At 54.7% G+C, this 17,727-nt stretch overlaps 1 protein-coding gene across 6 annotated transcripts; it reads left to right on the forward strand.

Annotated features, from left to right (window-relative positions):
* The first annotated feature begins 7 nt into the window (after nt 1–7).
* On the forward strand, nt 8–17,718 carry PLD3 (phospholipase D family member 3). Of its 6 annotated transcripts, none has more exons than XM_044378240.3 (13): nt 60–280; nt 8,122–8,256; nt 10,255–10,346; nt 10,447–10,521; nt 10,613–10,755; nt 11,243–11,426; nt 12,679–12,799; nt 12,876–13,003; nt 14,259–14,459; nt 15,702–15,841; nt 16,342–16,507; nt 17,035–17,134; nt 17,218–17,718. In XM_044378240.3, exons 3-13 carry the CDS (start codon nt 10,320–10,322, stop codon nt 17,403–17,405), a joined length of 1,473 nt encoding a protein of 490 aa, XP_044234175.1. In that variant the 5' UTR covers nt 60–280; nt 8,122–8,256; nt 10,255–10,319; the 3' UTR covers nt 17,406–17,718. The 6 variants fall into 6 exon arrangements, with proteins under 6 accessions (XP_044234176.1, XP_044234175.1, XP_048079530.1 ...); XM_048223573.2 differs by having other exon boundaries at nt 62–236; XM_057314395.1 differs by having other exon boundaries at nt 74–280; nt 8,103–8,256.
* The last annotated feature ends 9 nt before the right edge of the window (nt 17,719–17,727 follow it).

The following is a 17,727-nucleotide window of genomic DNA, read 5'->3' on the forward strand; positions in this document are numbered from 1 at the left end:
GGAAGCCGGACCGACCAGCCCGCGGCCGCTCTAGCCAGCCGGACCGCCACCAGCGAGAGTGAGGCCGCAACCGTCACGTGACCTCCCCCCTGTCTCCCAGGCGTTTCCCTCCGCCCCGCGCTAGCGAGGAGCGCGGCCAATGAGAAAGGCACATACCTGGCCCCCGCCGGTCCGCAGTCCTGCCGGAGTGCGCCTGCGCGCGGCGGGGGTGGCCGGGCGGGGCTCCAGCCTGGAAGGTGCGTGCTGGGCTGGGTCCGGGAGTGGGAGACGTGGAGTGCAGGTACTGTGCGATCTGGGGGCGCAGCGCCTCTGCTACCCTTTTCGTGTTGTCCTTCCCTCTGTAATGCATTTCTCCCCTCATGTCATCCAGTGTCCCTTTATGTAGCCATCCCTCCCCTATGTCGCATCCCGGTTGAATGTTCACCACCCCACTTCTGCCGCCATCACCCTACTTATGTCACTGTCAACCCCCTTAATTCGCTTTCGTTCTAAGCCCGCATTACCACCATACGTTGCAGTCTTTCCCCCTTTATGCCGCCATCGCCTTCTGTCGCCTGCCCCCCTCTTTTGTTGCTATTTTTCCTTTATGAAGTCCTCACTTCTCGTAAGTCGTCATCATAGCCCTGTTCACCCGCACACGCCTCCTGTCACCAAATCCTTAAATCGCAGTCACGCTTCCCTTATGTCATTTTCACCGTTTATGTCTCCATTCCTCCCGTGTCACCTATGCTCCTGACAGTCACCGTCCATGCCTTATGCTCCTAGTTTTCCTCATAAGGAGCCACTCTGCCTTCCACTTGTTTTTCCTCCTGCCATGTCTCCATCATTTTCCCGTGTCACCTCTCACATACTCACCACCATATGGGCTACTAGAGCCCGTTTCCTGGGGTGATGCCAGACTCCCAGATCTACCATGAAACCTCCGGGTAACCTTGACCACCTGATCACATCTTTGCAATCTCAGCTTCCTGGTCTGTAACACACACACAAGGACACCTATGTCAAGGATGATTGTGAGGATTCTGCGAGTTTATTCTTGTGATGTGCGCAGCTTGACGTGGTGATTTGGGCTAATAATGTTAAAAACCTTGTCATCCTCACTCTCATGCAGTCACCTTCATCAACTCTTCATTGTCACTCCCCCCCCCCTTCCCCTCAGCTGCCCTCTTCATTCCCATGGCGCCGGTACACTCCCTTTATCCTGATACCCTCTACCACGGCAACCACCCCACGCCACCCCACGTCACAATCTCCATGTTCTCATCTCTGCCACGTCACCCCACCTGAAGGGGTGGCCCATCAGCCATTACAAACCTCGCTCGGGTAAATACTTAATCCCTATCTCTACCTTGATGGATTGAGTGGTTCCGCCACTCCCAAAATGAGAGCATTGAGCTGATGCTATAGTGGGAGTCCAGGAGTAGTGGGGGGTGCGGGGGGGACTAGCTAGCTTAGACCCAGATTCTCTTAACTTCTAGAATCAGGGGTACAGAGAGATGAGGCAGGTTCCAGCACACCTCAGTCAAACCTCAGCAACCCTGAATGCTTGGGTAGAGAGGTAAGTATCTTATCCACTCAGCTTGCCTTAGCGAGGCAGTGTGGGACAGTGGTTAGCAATGTGTGCCTGAGAGCTGGAACTCTGGTTCCAGTCTTGGTGCTAGCACTTAGTACTTAAGTAGTTGCATGGCCTTGAGAGGTGGCTTCACATCCCTGTGCCTCAGTTGCTGCATCTGCAATATGGGAATAAAAACACAAGTTATTCATTCAACAAATATTTACTAAGTATGTTCTACATGCCCAACACTGTGCTAGGCATGGGGGACACAGCAATGAACAAAACAGACAGAGATCCCTGGCTTCATGGAGTTTACATTCTAGCAGGGGTAAGAAACAATAAGCGAACAGGTAAGTAGATTCTATGATGTGTCAGAAGAGGGTTGGAAATACATGGTAAAGGTTATAGTTTTAGATAAGGTGGTCAGGGAAGGTTTTTTGAGATGGTACATTTGAACAAAGACTTGAAGGAGGGGAGAGAGTGACGTGGCTCTATGGGGAAGAGCATTTTAGGCAGAGAGAACAGCAAGTGCAAAGGCCCTGAGGTCAGGGCATGCATTGACTATTTAAGGAATAGCAAGGAAGCCCATGAAGGAGGAGAGGGGTGGGGGTGAGGCCAGAGGAGGGCGGGGGCAGATCGTCTGGATTTCATGGACCATGGAGAAGACTTTGGCTTTACCCTGAGTGAGGCAGGAGCCACGGGAGGATTTGGAGGAGAAGAGAGACTTAATCTGATGTGATGTGAAACAGCAGCAGCAGGTCCTGAACGTCTACCAAGGATGGATTGGCAAGAGCAGCCTGGTTGGAAGGAGAGCCAGAGTTGTCTTCTTAAAGCTGCACTCACATATCCTTTATATTTGGAGAAAGCTTCCAACGTCCCTCTCAAAGACTTGGAGGGAGAGGAGGAGGAGACATTGGGAGTGTTCATGAGAAGCCAATGCCACCTCTGGGTTCAGGTGCTATTGGGGGCAGGGCGGGGAGGGGTGGCGGGCAGCCACACAGATCTACAGGAGAGGCAGCTGTCTACACCTGGGACCCCGAGGCAGTTTGGGATCAGATCCTGGCTCCACCATTTCCTGGCTGTGTCCTTTTGTGCCCATGACTTGACCTCTCTGGGTCTTTAGTTTCTTTATCTGTTATACAGGGCTAAGAAAGAGACTGGTGTGAGAAATTAAATACATGAGGTGCTTCCAGCAGCACCTGGCTCAGTAAGCAAGGAGCTCTGCCCTCTTCAGGGGAGAGGGCGGGGCAAGGAAAAGACATTCTGCCTTATTTTCTGTTCATGAGTTGGTTCAACATCGTAGTGTCCCGGAACAGAACTGAGCTCTGGGCGCAAATTCCATACCGACAAACTGATACCGTACAACCTGAGCAGAGATGTCCCCGACCCCTACTGCCTCACCTGAAAAACGGGGCTGACAATGCTTTGCCCCCAGATATGCAGCGGCATGGTGTTATTTTCGAGCTGAGACATCAACCATTTTCCATCGTGACGCCACTCTGCCCCTCCCCTGCTTTATTTTTCCTCAAGGCACATACTGTATGTTTCATTCCTCTATCGTCTCCCCCAAAAGAGTGTCATCTTTACTAGGATTTTTGGGTTTTTTTTTTTTTTTCTGTTTTGTGCTGTATTCCCAGGTTCTACACAGGCCTTACCAGCAAGTAGTCACTGAACAAATACTAGTTGAATGAACAGATGAATGAATGGGGCGCTGCTGTGTACAGTCCCTGTGCTATGTGGTACTGGGCACACAGCAGTGACTGAGACAGCCCCGCACTGCCCACATGGGTTTCACAGGCCAGTGGGGCAGACTCCTCACCAGGTAGTGCCAGCCCTCCGGAGGGCTGAGATTGGGGAAGCATAGGCAGAAGGGTCAGGGCTGGGATGGAAAAGCCCAGGGACTGCTGGAACCCAAAAGGGGGGAATCTGGACCAGCCCAGGAGTCAGGAAGGGCTTCCTGGGGGAGGGGGCACAGGAGCTGATAGGAATGAGTGACATGAAGAGAAGAGAAAGGTGTGCTGGGCAGGAGCAGCAGCTGTGGGAGTGTTTGGTGGTAAAGGTGTGGTTTCAGTTCAAGGAACTGAAAGATATTAAATATGGATGGGGTATAAAGGGTGGTGAGACAGTAAGCAGAAGAGGTTATCAAGGGGAGATCCTTCAGAGCTCTGGGAACCACAGTGAGGAGCCGAGACTTTGTCCTGAGGACCCCAGGGGCTGGCGGGGGGCATAGAGACGTTTTTGAGCAGGAGAGGGATGAGTTTGACTCAGATGGAGGGGGGACTAGGAGGGCTGGGTGGAGGTTGGGAGCCAAGGGAGGTGACAGGAGTGGGGACCCAGGTGGGAGAAGGCAGGTTGAGGCCGTGGAAGGGAGAAAAAAAGAAGTGTGTGGGAGAGACCCTCAGGAGGTCAAGTGGACAAGTTGTGGAGGGTCCAGGGTGAGGCCCAGGGCTTTGGGGCAATCAGGGAGGGTTTTCTGGAGAAGGTGGCACACAGACTGAGACCTGTGGGATGGATAAGACAGCTGACCTTGGGAACCCCTGGGGAGAAGCTTCTAGAAGGCCATGGGACTTCCAAAGCTGAAGTTCAGGGAAGAGGTGAGAGCTGGAGACAGCTTTGGGCCCTAGAGGATATAGTGAGAAGTTTGCCCTTTGCTCTGAGGGCAGTGGGGAGCCACAGAGGGGTTTTGAGCAGGGATGAAACAGCTTAAATTTTTTAGTTCCAACTCCGAAATATTCACCAGTCACGATGTGGTTTTTTGTTGTTTTGTTGGTTTTTTGTTTTTGGTGGGGTTTTTTGTTGTTGTTTTTACCCATATAATTGTTTTTCAGACCAAGCATCTTCTCTCTCTAGGAAGGGCATCTTCTAGGGGTCCTTTGAAATAAAGGTTCTACCGCTAAAAACCAACCAACCAACCAGCCAAAGTTTACAAAACCAGTGCTCTGTTCTGTTTTCTGTAGACTTGACCTCAGACAACTGATTGTTCAGTCCGAAAGGGTCTGGACAATCAAGTGAAAATCAGCTCCTTTTTTTTTTTCTAAGATTTTATTTATTTATTTGACAGAGAGAGAGACAGCCAGCGAGAGAGAGAACACAAGCAGAGGGAGTGGGAGAGGAAGAAGCAGGCTCATAGCAGAGGAGCCTGATGTGGGGCTCGATCCCATAACGCCGGGATCATGCCCTGACCCAAAGGCAGACGCTTAACTGCTGTGCCACTCAGGCGCCCCTGAAAATCAGCTCCTTTTAAACACATTTCTGTTTTGGACCATACGAAAGGTCCATAGGTTCGTAAATGTTTCCTGTGGTGTAGTCTGTCTGGTGCTTCAGCAGCTCTCTCGGATGGCTCAAATCAATCTTAAATTGACCTTGAACTTAACTCTCAGGCAAAAAAAAAGGCGGTAATTGGCAACTACCCATCTGCTCTGGGCTTAGAGCACATGCCAGTTATCACTGTGTCTAAACAAATGTCATTAGGTCTAGAGAGACCTGTATGAAAGTCTTTTCTCCAAGGTTTCCATTCTGCTGCTCCATTTCTTCTGTTTTCAACAAACACTTATGGAGTGGTTATGATGTGCTGGGCACCAGGGAGTAGAGAAATAAACCAAACACAGACTAGCTTTTTTAAGGGACGCATAAGTCTATCTGTGATAAAAGTATGTACACAGTACTAGGGGACACACAGATCTCACCAGCAAGCTCGTTTGGGGGCTTTGCTAGTCTGCCTCTCTGCCATGGATCGCTTCATTGACTCTTCCAAAAAATGTGAGGTTGATGTGTTCGTCTCCCTATCGGTCTGAGGTTGAAAGTAAGGCTCAGAGAAGGGAGCCTGTATTCCCGGAAACACACGGCTGAGATCTGGATGCCGGTGGAGGGACTCTGAGACCCACCCCCTTAAACTATTCAGAGATCCCTGAGCTGAGTATGAGATGATCCCCGTTCTATAGACTGGCCAGCAGGGCTCAGAGAAATAAAGCCCCATGCCTGAGGTCACTGAGTAAGAATGACAGGTGGGAGTTGAACCCTGGATTCTGCGATCTAAAGCCCTGCCTATGAAGGAGGGATCAAATCTCCCGCCTCCACCCAAGGGAGGGGTGTTCAGGAACCTGTGACCCAGCACGTGTCTCAGAAACCCCGTGGGTTTTGGTTCCTCCTTCTCTGTGGGCTGCGGTGTCACACCCCAAGGCAGGCAGGGCAGAAGCCAAGGGGCTGGGGCTATCCTCTCGGCTGGGAGGGACACACTTGCTGGCGGAGATGTGTCCCACGACCAAAGAAACAGCATAAGGACCAGCCGGGGCATTGCCCTGGAGCCCCGTGGGGGTTCTAGGTTACTGGGAACTCAGGAGCTGAGCTGGGCTGAGGGAAACGGCAGCACCTGTCAGCTCGGTTCTGGCAGTCCGGCAGCCCGTGCCCACCTTCACTCTCACCCTGCCCTGCACCCCCCATCCCCACCCAGGGACCTGGGGAGATGGGGATGCTGGGTACTTCTCCAGCTGAGGCCATAGTCTTTTTCTGGAGACTGTGGTGTGGAGGAAGGGGCACCCCAGCTAGGAGTCTGAGGCTCATAATTTAATTTCCACACAAGTCCTATGTGCATTAAAAAAAAAAAAATAGTAACTAAAGGCCTACAATGGAAAGCAAGCATCTTGCCTTGGGGGTGGCAGGGGAAGGGGGAGGAAGGTGCCTTTTCTTTTTCTTTTTTCTTTTTCTTTTTTTCTTTTTTTTGGCTGTGATACAATCATATTTATGAGAACCTCTTGGATGTCCATTCTATACACTTGATAGGTATTAATTCCGTTAGTTCAAAGGAGTCACTTCTCAGATTTATAAGTTCAACACACACACACACACACACACACACACACATCCCCCACGCGGCCAGAGGGAGCCTGCAAACACCTGTATTTGTTCCCTGTGGCTGCTATAATGAATCACCATAAACAGAGTGGCTTAAGACAACCGAAACTTATTCTCACCGCACCGGAGGCCAGCTATCCAAAGTCAAGGTGCTGGCAGGGCCATGCCCCTTCCTGAGGCCCTGGGGGATTCCTGCCTCTCCCACATTCTGGTGGCTCTGCCTCCCTGGTCATGTGGTCTTCTCTGTATCTTCTCTTCTGTCTCTTAGAGACACTTGTCGTTGGATTTCAGGCCCACCCAGATAATCCAGGATGATATCATCTCAAAATCCTTAATTTAATTACATCTACAAAGACCCCTTTTACAATTAAGTTCACATGTGCAAGTTCCAGAGATTATGGCCATGTTGGACATGCCTTTTTTGAGGCCATCATTCAACCAACTACAAAACCCAAGGCGGATCGTGTCTCTCCTCTGCTCAGAACATACCCGTGGCCCTGTCCTCCTCACCACAGTCCAGGAAGCCCTGCACAATCTGGTCCTGTCACCTCTCTGACTCATCACGCTTTCTTCCCCACTGCCCTCCCCACTACAGACACGCTGGCCTCCTTGCTCTTCCCTACCCACATCAGGCATATTCCAGCCTCTGGACCTTTGCACTGGCTGGTCCCTCTGCTTGAAACACTCCCTAAGAAGTCCATGTAGCTCCCTCTCTCCCCTCCTTGAGGTTTTCTGTGGTATTCCCCTCTCAGCCAGGCTCTCCCAGACCTCCTCATTTTTTTTAATTAAAGAATTTTTAAATTTATTCATTTGAGAGAGAAAAAAGCAAGCGAGACAACACGGCGGGGGGCAGAGGGAGAGGGAGAGGGAGAAGCAGACCCCCGCTGAGCAGGGAGCCCAACATTGGGGCTTGATCCCAGGACCCCGGGATCATGACCTGAGCCAAAGGCAGCCCCTTAACGAACTGAGCCACCCAGGCACCCCTAGATACCTCTTATTGAAAATTGCAAACAACCCCAACCCCACCCCAACCCCTGCCCTTCTTCTCTATGGCATATACTACCTTCTAACGTATAATTTACTCACTATATCGTTTTTTATCTGTCTTCCCTGGTGTCTGTTTTGTTCACAGCGGTATTTCCAGTGCCTAAAACAACACCTGGTACACAGTGTCTACTAAGTATGTGTAAAATTAATGAACAGCCTTATGAATAGTAGGGACTATTGCTACCATGCCCATCTTACAGACGGGAAAACTAAGGCACAGAGTCGCTGTCATTTCTCAAGGTCAAATAGTCACATAAGAGCTGAGGCTCATATTCAAATCAGGCATCTGGCTCTGGAATCCTTGGTATTAACTGCCTTGTAATCTAATCCAGTCTAAACCACTTCTCCAGCACTAGTCTTCTTTTTCAACACTTTAGGGGTATTTTGATAAAAATATAGCAAGTTAAAATTAAACCCATTGTTATTAGACCCGTAATCGCTGTACAAGCTGGAAGCCAAAAGGTTGCTAGCAGTTTAAATGAACTCCATCTATCTTCTTCCTATTTTTGGTGTATTAGTGGGCATCCCAGTTCTTGGCCTTACTGTGCCCATCCCATCCCTTGAACCTCCGTGCCCTACCTCTCCCTCGGTTTTGTTCTTGCTAATTTTATCTTCCCTAATTTTAAATCTCCTGCTGTTCCAACCCCAGGTTTTTGTTTGTTTTTAAGTAATCTCTACCCCCAACATGGGGCTTGGACCCACAACCCGGAGAACAAGAGTCGCGTGCTCTACCGACTGAGCCAGCCAGGCGCTCCCCAACCCCATATTCTTAAATAGAACATTTCTCACCAGGGCCGTCGCAGGTAAAGAAAAGGCAAATATCTCCTGCCCCATGCCTCCCCTCCCCCACCTGGCAACCCTGCTGGTCAGCCACCCCTAAGACTGTTATCTTCTGCTTCTCCTGGTGACCTCTGGAATTCCAAATAACCTTGATCTGTTGCCATTTCTTGATGGATCCATTTGGCCCTCTGCAGTAAGAGGAGGGGGTCTAGCTGTCCTCTGCTCTTGCCAGTCTGGGATCAGACCTTGTGTGGGAAGGGGTTTCCAAATTACCCTTTCAGATCTAGGCTGGATCTTCCGGTGAGGGGAGAACCTAGTTCCCTTTTGGAATTTTCTTTTTTCTCCCTTCTTTTTTAAAATCACGGTAATGCCTGCGCATGCCGTGGGACGCGGCAACACCTGTGTTGGCTTTATAATTATTCCTTAACCTGCAGAGATTTTTTTTCTTCCTCTACTTTTCTGTGAGTCGCTTATATCGCACAATTTTAAAAAAGAAAATAGGCGTGCAATAAAAAGCAATCCTCACCCACCCCAAAGCCCACTCTCGAGGCAGCCACTTCTGACGCTGTTGCTTCTCTCAGCGATAAGGCTTTTCTGCACTTATCTGTTGACTTCCTGCGTGGATGGAGGGGAGAGCGTGCTGCCCCCTTTTCACTGGGAGAGGTGGGCGGGGAAAGGTTCTTCAATTCATTTCTCCAGCGGTGGACTTAAATCCTTCTTGGGAGATATGAGATGGGAAATGGGAAATCTTGTGTATCCTTCCAGCCGAGCCTGGACTTCAGAGACAAAATTTAAAAAATCCCTATCAAAATATCAGTTGGCTTTTTTTAAGAAATCAAATACTGTTATCCAAACAGACTCCAGCAGAAAATCCACCGTCTCCTTCCGCCGCTCCGCTCTCCCCCCATCCCACCCCGTAGCTTGGGTTTGTGTCTTCTGCTGATTTTTTTCGCTACGTCTAGAAATCGTATTATTCAACCTTCATCTCTCCATTTTATTTTATAAGGCTTTTAAAAAATTTTTTGAGTATAGTTGACATTCATTTTATACGTCTTTTAACAATTTTATTTATTTTTGACTGGGTAATACATGCCCATGGTACAAAAATTCACAAGGTTTGTGGAGAAGAAAGATGTGGGGTGCCTTTTTCTCTTTACCTGCGGGGCTTCCCTACCCCACACTGGGGCTCTGGGGGGATGGGGGGGTGGCAAAACCCATCCCCCAACCATGTACTCCACCCACCCCGGCCAGGTTGGCGGGACCGTATCTAGGGGACCCCGGCCCCCCTTCTCCCTGCGGTGAGCCGGGGCGGCCTGCGCACTGCGCAGACTCCCCGCTGCAGTGGGCGGAGCCCAGTCTGGGCCCGCCCCCTCCTTCCTCCCGCCCCTGTTCAGCCTGTTGGGGCAGTAGCTGGGGCCCCGCGGAGGTAGCAGCTGCCGCCTGCGGAGTCAGGCCGAGTCCCCTCCGGGGTAAGGTGGAGGAGGATGGCTAGGGGGATGGGCTGGGGACTGGCGGTGAGGCCCCGATAGTCCCGGGCTCCCAGCTTGAGCTGTCCGGTGGGTACCTGAGGGTGATGGCAGAGGAGCCACCTGGAAAGTGCTCCCTGGGTGGTCTCCGGGTTGCGAAAAGCCAGGCAAAGATTTGGGGCTCCGCTGACCCCATCCAGAGTTGTCTTTTGGGGAATGTCTAGATTAGAGCTCAGAGAAGGGAAGACGCTAATGGGGAGCAACGTGACCATTAATGAGGAGCAGTGTGGGCGCTCAGGGGGGCAGGGTGGGCGTTCAGGGCGGCAGCGTGGGCAGCATAGACCGATGGGAAGAAAGCTAGGCGTTAGACCCTGAGGGATTTCGAAATTCCTGCTGACCAGCGGTCAGCTTCCTCCTTTTGGGGGTGACGGGCCCCATGCCACTGGCCCCCGTGATCGCGGACGGGGAGACCCAATGGATCTCGTGAGCCCAAGACTAATCTGCTTCCCCTAAGGCCCAGAACACCCCCACAGTCCCAGCTTTTGTTCCCTACAGTTTGGAGACCCTGACACACCCACTTTCCTGCCTGGGCTCGGCATATCCCCTGGCTGCCTGGCAAGATGAAGCCTAAACTGATGTACCAGGAGGTAGGTGGATCTGGGGCCCAGTGGGATGGGGCTGGGCGCAGTGGAGGGCAGACGCCCGCCAAGCTGCCCTTTCACCCCCTCTGCCATCCCCATCCCCCAGCTGAAGGTGCCTGCGGAGGAGCCTGCCAGTGAGCTGCCCATGAATGAGATCGAGGCTTGGAAGGCTGCAGAGAAGGTAGGAGTTCACCACCACCCTCAGCCCGTCTCCAGCGTGGGCCGGGCTGCCCGCCATGGGCTGGCTCATCGCCACCTCCTTCTCCCCACAGAAAGCCCGTTGGGTCCTGCTGGTCCTCATCCTGGCGGTTGTGGGCTTCGGTGCCCTGATGACTCAGCTGTTTCTCTGGGAATACGGCGACTTGCATCTCTTTGGGCCCAACCAGCGCCCAGCCCCCTGCTATGACCCCTGCGAGTAAGTTGAGGAGGGGGGCCTCGGAGGGCGCGGGGAGGAGCCCTGCCAGGCCACGCACAGACACTTACACACTGAGCAGGGCCTGCACTGAGCCCCACCCACTCCCTGTGACAGACCGAGGTGATCGCAGACACCAAGTGCACCGTCACAGGGTCTTCCCTCCATCCCCAACGCCGTTCCCATGACAGCCACAGCATCATCTTCTGTCTGGATCTATCGACAGGCACACACGGATGCACATGGCATCTTCCGTCACATCTGTGGACAGATACACATACACACGCACACACACACACAGATATCTACATACACAGTTTTCCTTCTGCACGTCTAGACAGACAAACGCACAGACACACAGAGAATCCTGAGTATAGGCGCACACAGTCTTCCAACCTCAGTGGGCAGACAGGTAAGCACTCAGATTCCAGCCGGTTGTCTCTGGCCCTCTGTGGCTGATACCACTGCCCCCCCCCCCCCCGCCCCCCAGAGCAGTGCTGGTGGAGAGCATTCCCGAGGGTCTGGACTTCCCCAATGCCTCCACGGGCAACCCCTCCACCAGCCAGGCCTGGCTGGGCCTGCTCGCCGGTGCCCACAGCAGTCTGGACATCGCCTCCTTCTACTGGACCCTCACCAACAATGACACCCACACTCAGGAGCCCTCTGCCCAGCAGGTACCTGGGAAGCATGGGGGGTGAAGGTGGGGTGGTAAAGGGGGTTCCCTTGCAGCCCGGGAGACGGGTGGGCATGTCTCACACAGCGGGTTGGAGCACCTGTCTTCACATGGCCCTCTAGACCGGGGGCCTTTGTCACGGTCATCTGGAGGCCTCTGAATGTCAGGGTGTGGGTTCGCTTACAAGGGATTAGGCGGACAGATGTCACTCGTCCACAAGCTGCCCCAAACCCAGTCACACAAAGAAATGGAAGGAGCAGAGTGAGTAGCAGCCCAACCTCAAGCCAGCCTGTCACTGCCCAGCTGTGTGACCTTGGGCAGGTCACCTCACCCCCTCAGCCCTCAGTTTCCTGATCTGTAGAATGGGGCCAGTAGGTAGCAGTCACCCTTCCGAGAAGAAAACAGGCACATCCATGCAAATGACTGCGCAGCGTCTGATACGGTCAGCCCTGTCCAAGCGTTCGCTTTACATCCTCCTACGGTGTGCAGGCACACTTTTAAAAAACAGAAAACTAACCCCTTCCTTGCAAAACACACTGAATCTGTCCCTTCTTTTTTCCTCCCCCCGCTGCCTCTTTTTGTCAGAAGTGAGCTTAACATTTATTAAAACCGTTGGGCTCCCCGAGCACCGCTTGAAAAAAAATAATTACAGAAGTTAAAAATGATATGAGCACCCAGCCCCCGCTGGCTCCATAGGAGGCCGGTGTTGTGGGTTCAAATCCAACGTCACCCCTGAGTTCTCCAGTGCCCAGTTTTCTCCTCCACACCTCGGGGATTATACTCAGCCCTGCCTCATCCGTGAGAGTGATGAGAAATCGGTGAGTTCAGATGTGAAGGGGCTTGGAGTGGGGCCCGGCTCACAGTAGGAGACAGGGAATCCTTGGCCGTTGTTGGCATCATCAAGCCTCACCCATACCTTCCCGGACCCCCAGCCTGTGCCATCCCCCCCAACGTCCTGCGAGGTGCTTGGAGGCCCCTGCAGTGCCAGGCAGTGATGCTTCCAAGGCAGGATCTTGGGAAGGCCCTGGCAGGACAGGAGTGGCAGGGAGGCCCTGGCGGGGCCGAGAGCACCGGTAATTAAAACAGACGAAAGGTTTTCATAGCTTAGCCTATAAAGCCATCCCTCGGTGTGCTGGCGAATGGAAAACCTGTTCACTCCTGATCGCACATTGAGACCCAAGAGGCAAACAGCCTTTTGGGGAGGGCTGCCTGGGGTGGGAGAGCTGGCCTCAGAGGCTGTCCCCTCTCTGCAGGGTGAGGAGGTCCTCCGGCAGCTGCAGACCCTGGCCCCTCAAGGTGTGAAGGTCCGCATTACTGTGAGCAAGCCCAATGGGCCCCAGCCACAGGCTGACCTGCAGGCCCTGCTGCAAAGTGGTGAGCTACCGGGCGGCCGGGGGCGGGCTGGGCCTGGGGCTGCCCGCGCCGGCTCCTGACCAGCTGTTTGTCACAGGTGCCCAGGTGCGCATGGTGGATATGCAGAAGCTGACCCACGGCGTTCTGCACACCAAGTTCTGGGTGGTGGACCAGACCCACTTCTATATCGGCAGCGCCAACATGGACTGGCGCTCCCTGACCCAGGTCTGCCTGCACCCTGCCCACCCGCCCTCCCCGGCAGCTCCCTGCCCCACAGGGCACCCAGCCTCCAGCTGCACCCCTCTTCAATCCCAGAGTCTTCTCTGGCCAGTCTCTGCGGTGGTTTCCTTTCTACCTTCGCCATGGGCTGGGCTGCCCGCCGTGGGCTGGCTCATCGCCACCTCCTCCTCCCCACAGGAAACCCGTTGGGTCCTGCTGGTCCTCATCCTGGCGGTTGTGGGCTTCGGTGCCCTGATGACTCAGCTGTTTCTATGGGAGTATGGCGACTTGCATCTCTTTGGGGTGCATCCCCCAAATCCAGCCCTCACTGCCTTCCCCCTGCTCGTGGAAGCCTGGGGTTTGTTCTGATCCCCGATGACAGCTGCCAGCCCCTCTGCAGGGCATTCAAGGCCCTGTCCAATGATTGGCCCTTCATTATTCAGTTCCTTGAGTGCCTGCTCTAAGCCCAGGCCTGTCCTGGGTGATGCTGGGAACATGGTGGTAAGCGATGGACCCCTGGGAACTGCCAGTCCAGTGCAGTGACAGGCTGGTCACCAGGCAGTGGCAGCCCAGAGGGTTAGGGCCAGGATAGGGGACCTAGGCCAGAGTATCAGGGAAGGTCTTCCAAAGGAGGTGACAACTCATATGACAACTGAAGGATCTGCCAGGAATAGCACAAGACAGGAAAGAAGGTACAGCTTAGGCAGTGATCGTTTATTGACTTAACAAATATTTCCCAAGCCCCTAATCTTACCAACTCTTGTGAGGAGATGGTAAAGACACAGCCATGGCTGAGACATCCCCAGTGCCTGTCTTCCTGGTCCAGTGTCACCAGAAAGAGAAATGAGGGAAAGCCAAGGGACTGTGAAAGTCTAGAGGAATGCCTGACACAGTTGGGGCAGTCAAGAGAGGCTTCCTGGAGGAGGAGGCTGTCAGCCGAGTCCTAAGAATGAGTAGGAGCTTGTTCTGTGGAGGGTAGAAGCAACAGCATACTCGAAGGTTCAGGAAACCTGGCCCTTTGGAATAACCAAATGATTTTTACCAAAACTTGGCAAGATTTTAGCCTTGAGTCAAGTTCATGCCCATCCCGGGACTTCAGTTCCAGTGGTGGTGGCAGGGGGTGGGGGGATGGAGGACTGAGGGGCAGATAGATGGGGAGATTGAGGAGCAAGGGACAGGAAGTGGGGAGGGGGACTGTGGGTGTTATGTCACCCGTGGGCACCAGGCCACCACCCCGAGGCTCAGCGCCGCCCTCCCACAGGTCAAGGAGCTGGGAGTGGTCATGTACAACTGTAGCTGCCTAGCTCGGGACCTGACCAAGATCTTCGAGGCCTATTGGTACCTGGGCCAGCCGGGCAGCTCCATCCCAGCCACCTGGCCCCGGCCCTATGACACCCGCTACAATCAAGAGACACCAATGGAGATCTGTCTCAATGGAACCCCTGCTCTGGCCTACCTGGCGGTGAGTCTTAGGGAGGAAGGGCCGGGTCACTCATAGTCTCTGTCTAGCCCTGCCCGGTGTTGGGGCGGGGAGAGGGTTCCGACCACTCACCCCTGCTCACTCTGCTTGGTCTGGGGCCGGGGCTATGTCCTAACCTCCCTAGGCCTCAGTTTCCTCTCCACGGTGGCTAGAATAATTATCTGAACCTTTAGGGCCAGTGGGCAAGTCCAGCTGGGGTTATGCACGCTGAGCCCCTAGTGAAGCTCTGTGATGTCTAATACAGCTGCGTTCGGCTGTAGTCAGTTAAGATTAAATATCGCTGACAGTTCAGTTCCTGCATTAAACTGACCCACACTGCAAGCTCAGGAGGCCCAGGTAGCAAACAGCTGCCATGTTGACTGGTGCGGCTCTAGAACGTTTCCATCACCGTGGACAGTTCTCTTGCCCGTGGCACATATTGAGCGCTGTACACACGGCACTGCTATTTGCAGCTCGTGCTATTTCCCCCACTTGGGGTGGCCAATCTGGGTCCCCTTCCGTCCCCCCGAGCGAGTCACCTGGCCAAGCCCAAAGGCATTGTGGAGGGCCACAGAGACGCATGGATGCGGGGACACGTGATTTACTGGGGCCCTTTGCTCCAGTGGTCTCGCGCCGAAGGTTAAGGGCTCCCCCATGGCCACTTCCCCTTCAGAGCTTGAGTCTGCTCATCTGTCACGAGGATGGAGGGTAAAGGGCCTGGTGTTAAATGGCACATAAGGAGTGCCATCCGGGTGGGCTGTGAGCAAGTCGGGGACACAGGTGATGATAGGAGAGGTCCTTACACCTGAGCACAGAAGCATGGGGACAACTGGTTAAAACCCAGATCCCTGAGCCCCACCCGAGTCCCCCGGTTCAGTAGACCATGTGCAGTGAAGCCCATGAATTTGCAGTTCTAACAAGCTCCAGGTGATGCTGCTGCTGCTGGACCAGGACCCTTATGTCCAGAACCCCTGTGTTAGAGTGTACATTCTGGAACCAAACAGCTTGGGTTCAAATCCTGGCTCCATTTGTCAGCTGTGTGACCTTAGGCAAGTCACTCACCCTCTCTGAGCCTCAGCTTCCTCACCTATAAAACGGACGGGGCAATTATCCCTCCCCTTCCTGGAGGCTGTAGGGTTCAGCGCGACCCACAGGACCTGGCTTGAGACAAACTGTCTGTACAAGGGCTCTGTGGTGACGGCACCCTTGGCAGGGCACACATCTTGACTGTCCCTTTTCCCCCAGAGTGCACCCCCACCACTGTGTCCCAGTGGCCGCACCCCGGATCTGAAGGCCCTGCTCAACGTGGTGGACAATGCCCGGAGTTTCATCTACGTCGCGGTCATGAACTACCTGCCCACCATGGAGTTCTCCCACCCGCACAGGTACCGCTGCCTCATGGACAGGGCTCGGGGCAGGGACCCACCATGAGTGGGAGAGGGAGTGACAAGGCCAGAAAGCAGGCAGGGGACCTAGACAAAGGGACAGATGGCAGGAAGCCACAGGGAGAGGCAGAGGAGACAGGGAGAGGGGGTGTAAACACTCTGAGACAGAGGAGATGGGGAGAGAGAAAAGGATGAGAATCCTGGGATTGGGGGCGGGGCGGGGGACTGGATTCCAGAGGCAGGGGGTGCGGGATGTGGGATTTCCAGAGTTAGGGAGCAGAGAGTATGGGCTGGAGACAGGATGAGGGGCTTGGGGCAGGAATGGGAGCCAGAGGCAGGATAGGGCAGGTGGGATGGGAGGAGGTAGGAACAGGGCTGGGAGCCAGGGATGGGGCGGCCTTGGGGTTTAAGGGTGCCTCGAAGCTAATGCAGGCTCTCTGAAGCTCCGGGTAGGGCCGCAGGTAAAGCTGCCCTCTGAATCCTGCACCCCCGCCCCCAAGGTTCTGGCCTGCCATTGACGACGGGCTGCGGCGGGCTGCCTATGAGCGGGGCGTCAAGGTACGCCTGCTGATCAGCTGCTGGGGACACTCTGAGCCGTCCATGCGGGCCTTCCTGCTCTCCCTGGCTGCCCTGCGTGACAACCACACCCACTCCGATATCCAGGTGGTAAGCACCCACCCCAGACCCACCCCTCAGCCCTTGTGCAGGGCCCACAGCCCTCGTGGAGCTCACCTGTTCCCTGACAGGGCTGACCCCGAGGGACAAGACCGTGCCATGATGGGGAGAACCCAAGTCGGGCCAGGATGGCGGGACACGGGGAGAGGGGGCAGGGCCCAGATGGAGGTGGCTTCATGGCCAGGATAGGGGCGCCCAGAGGAAGCCTCTGCCCCAGCCTGGGTGTATGTGGGGGGGGGGGTCGAGGAGGACTTTCTGGAAAAGGGGACATCTGAGGCGAGACCTAAGGGACGAATAGGAGCCATACGAGAAGGAGTGACAAGTGAGGCACCTGGGTCTTCCCTTTCAGCCACTGTTACTGATACCCCCCTCCGCTGGGCCCTGTTCTGGCTCCAGGGGGTCCAGCGGAAGCAGCTGCGTCCCCAGTCCTGCTGATTCCCCTCCCCCACGCAGACCCTGGGGCTTCTCCACCCCCATCCTGCAGCTCACGTTCCTTCCCATTCTCCCCTCCCACTCAGAAACTCTTTGTGGTCCCTGCGGATGAGAGCCAGGCCCGAATCCCATACGCCCGTGTCAACCACAATAAGTATATGGTGACTGAACGGGCCACCTACATTGGTGAGTGTCCCGAGCACCGCCAGGGGGACAGAAGGGGAGGCCTCGCACAGCTCCGGGCTCTGACTCTCTGCCCCCCGCCACAGGAACCTCTAACTGGTCTGGCAGCTACTTCACGGAGACGGCGGGCACCTCGCTGCTGGTGACGCAGAATGGGCGGGGGGGCCTGAGGAGCCAGCTGGAGGCCGTTTTCCTGAGGGACTGGGACTCCCCTTACAGCCATGACCTTGACACCTCAGCCGACAGCGTGGGCAACGCCTGTCGCCTGCTGTGAGGCCCCGGTCCGGCAGACAGGCCAAGGCCTGCGAGGCCCCCGCGGACCCAGATATCCTGGGTCCTGGCCCCTGTCCCCGTGCCCCCGCTTCTGTGTGCCCCATCGTGGCTTCCCTGGCTCTCCCCTGCTGTCCCACCTCTATCTCCGCCCCTGCCGGCCTGATGCTGCGGCCCCAGGACCCAGCCCAGCTGGGGGAGGGATCAGCCCCCGAAGAAATGGGGGTGCATGCTGGGCCCGGCCCCCTGGCCCACCCCACTTTCCAGGGCAAAGAGGGCTCAAGGTTATAACAAGAAGTAAATTACTTGTCTGTACAGCCTGTGGC

Source organism: Ursus arctos, unplaced genomic scaffold (assembly GCF_023065955.2).
Source record: "Ursus arctos isolate Adak ecotype North America unplaced genomic scaffold, UrsArc2.0 scaffold_19, whole genome shotgun sequence".
Lineage (NCBI taxonomy): Eukaryota > Metazoa > Chordata > Mammalia > Carnivora > Ursidae > Ursus > Ursus arctos.

Coding starts and splice junctions, on each gene's coding strand:
- PLD3 (XM_044378241.3), top strand. CDS start 10,320: ATGAAGCCTAAACTGATGTACCAGGAG. Junction 11,427..12,678: donor AGGAGCCCTCTGCCCAGCAG/GTACCTGGGAAG, acceptor CCCTCTCTGCAG/GGTGAGGAGGTCCTCCGGCA. Junction 12,800..12,875: donor GCAGGCCCTGCTGCAAAGTG/GTGAGCTACCGG, acceptor TGTTTGTCACAG/GTGCCCAGGTGCGCATGGTG.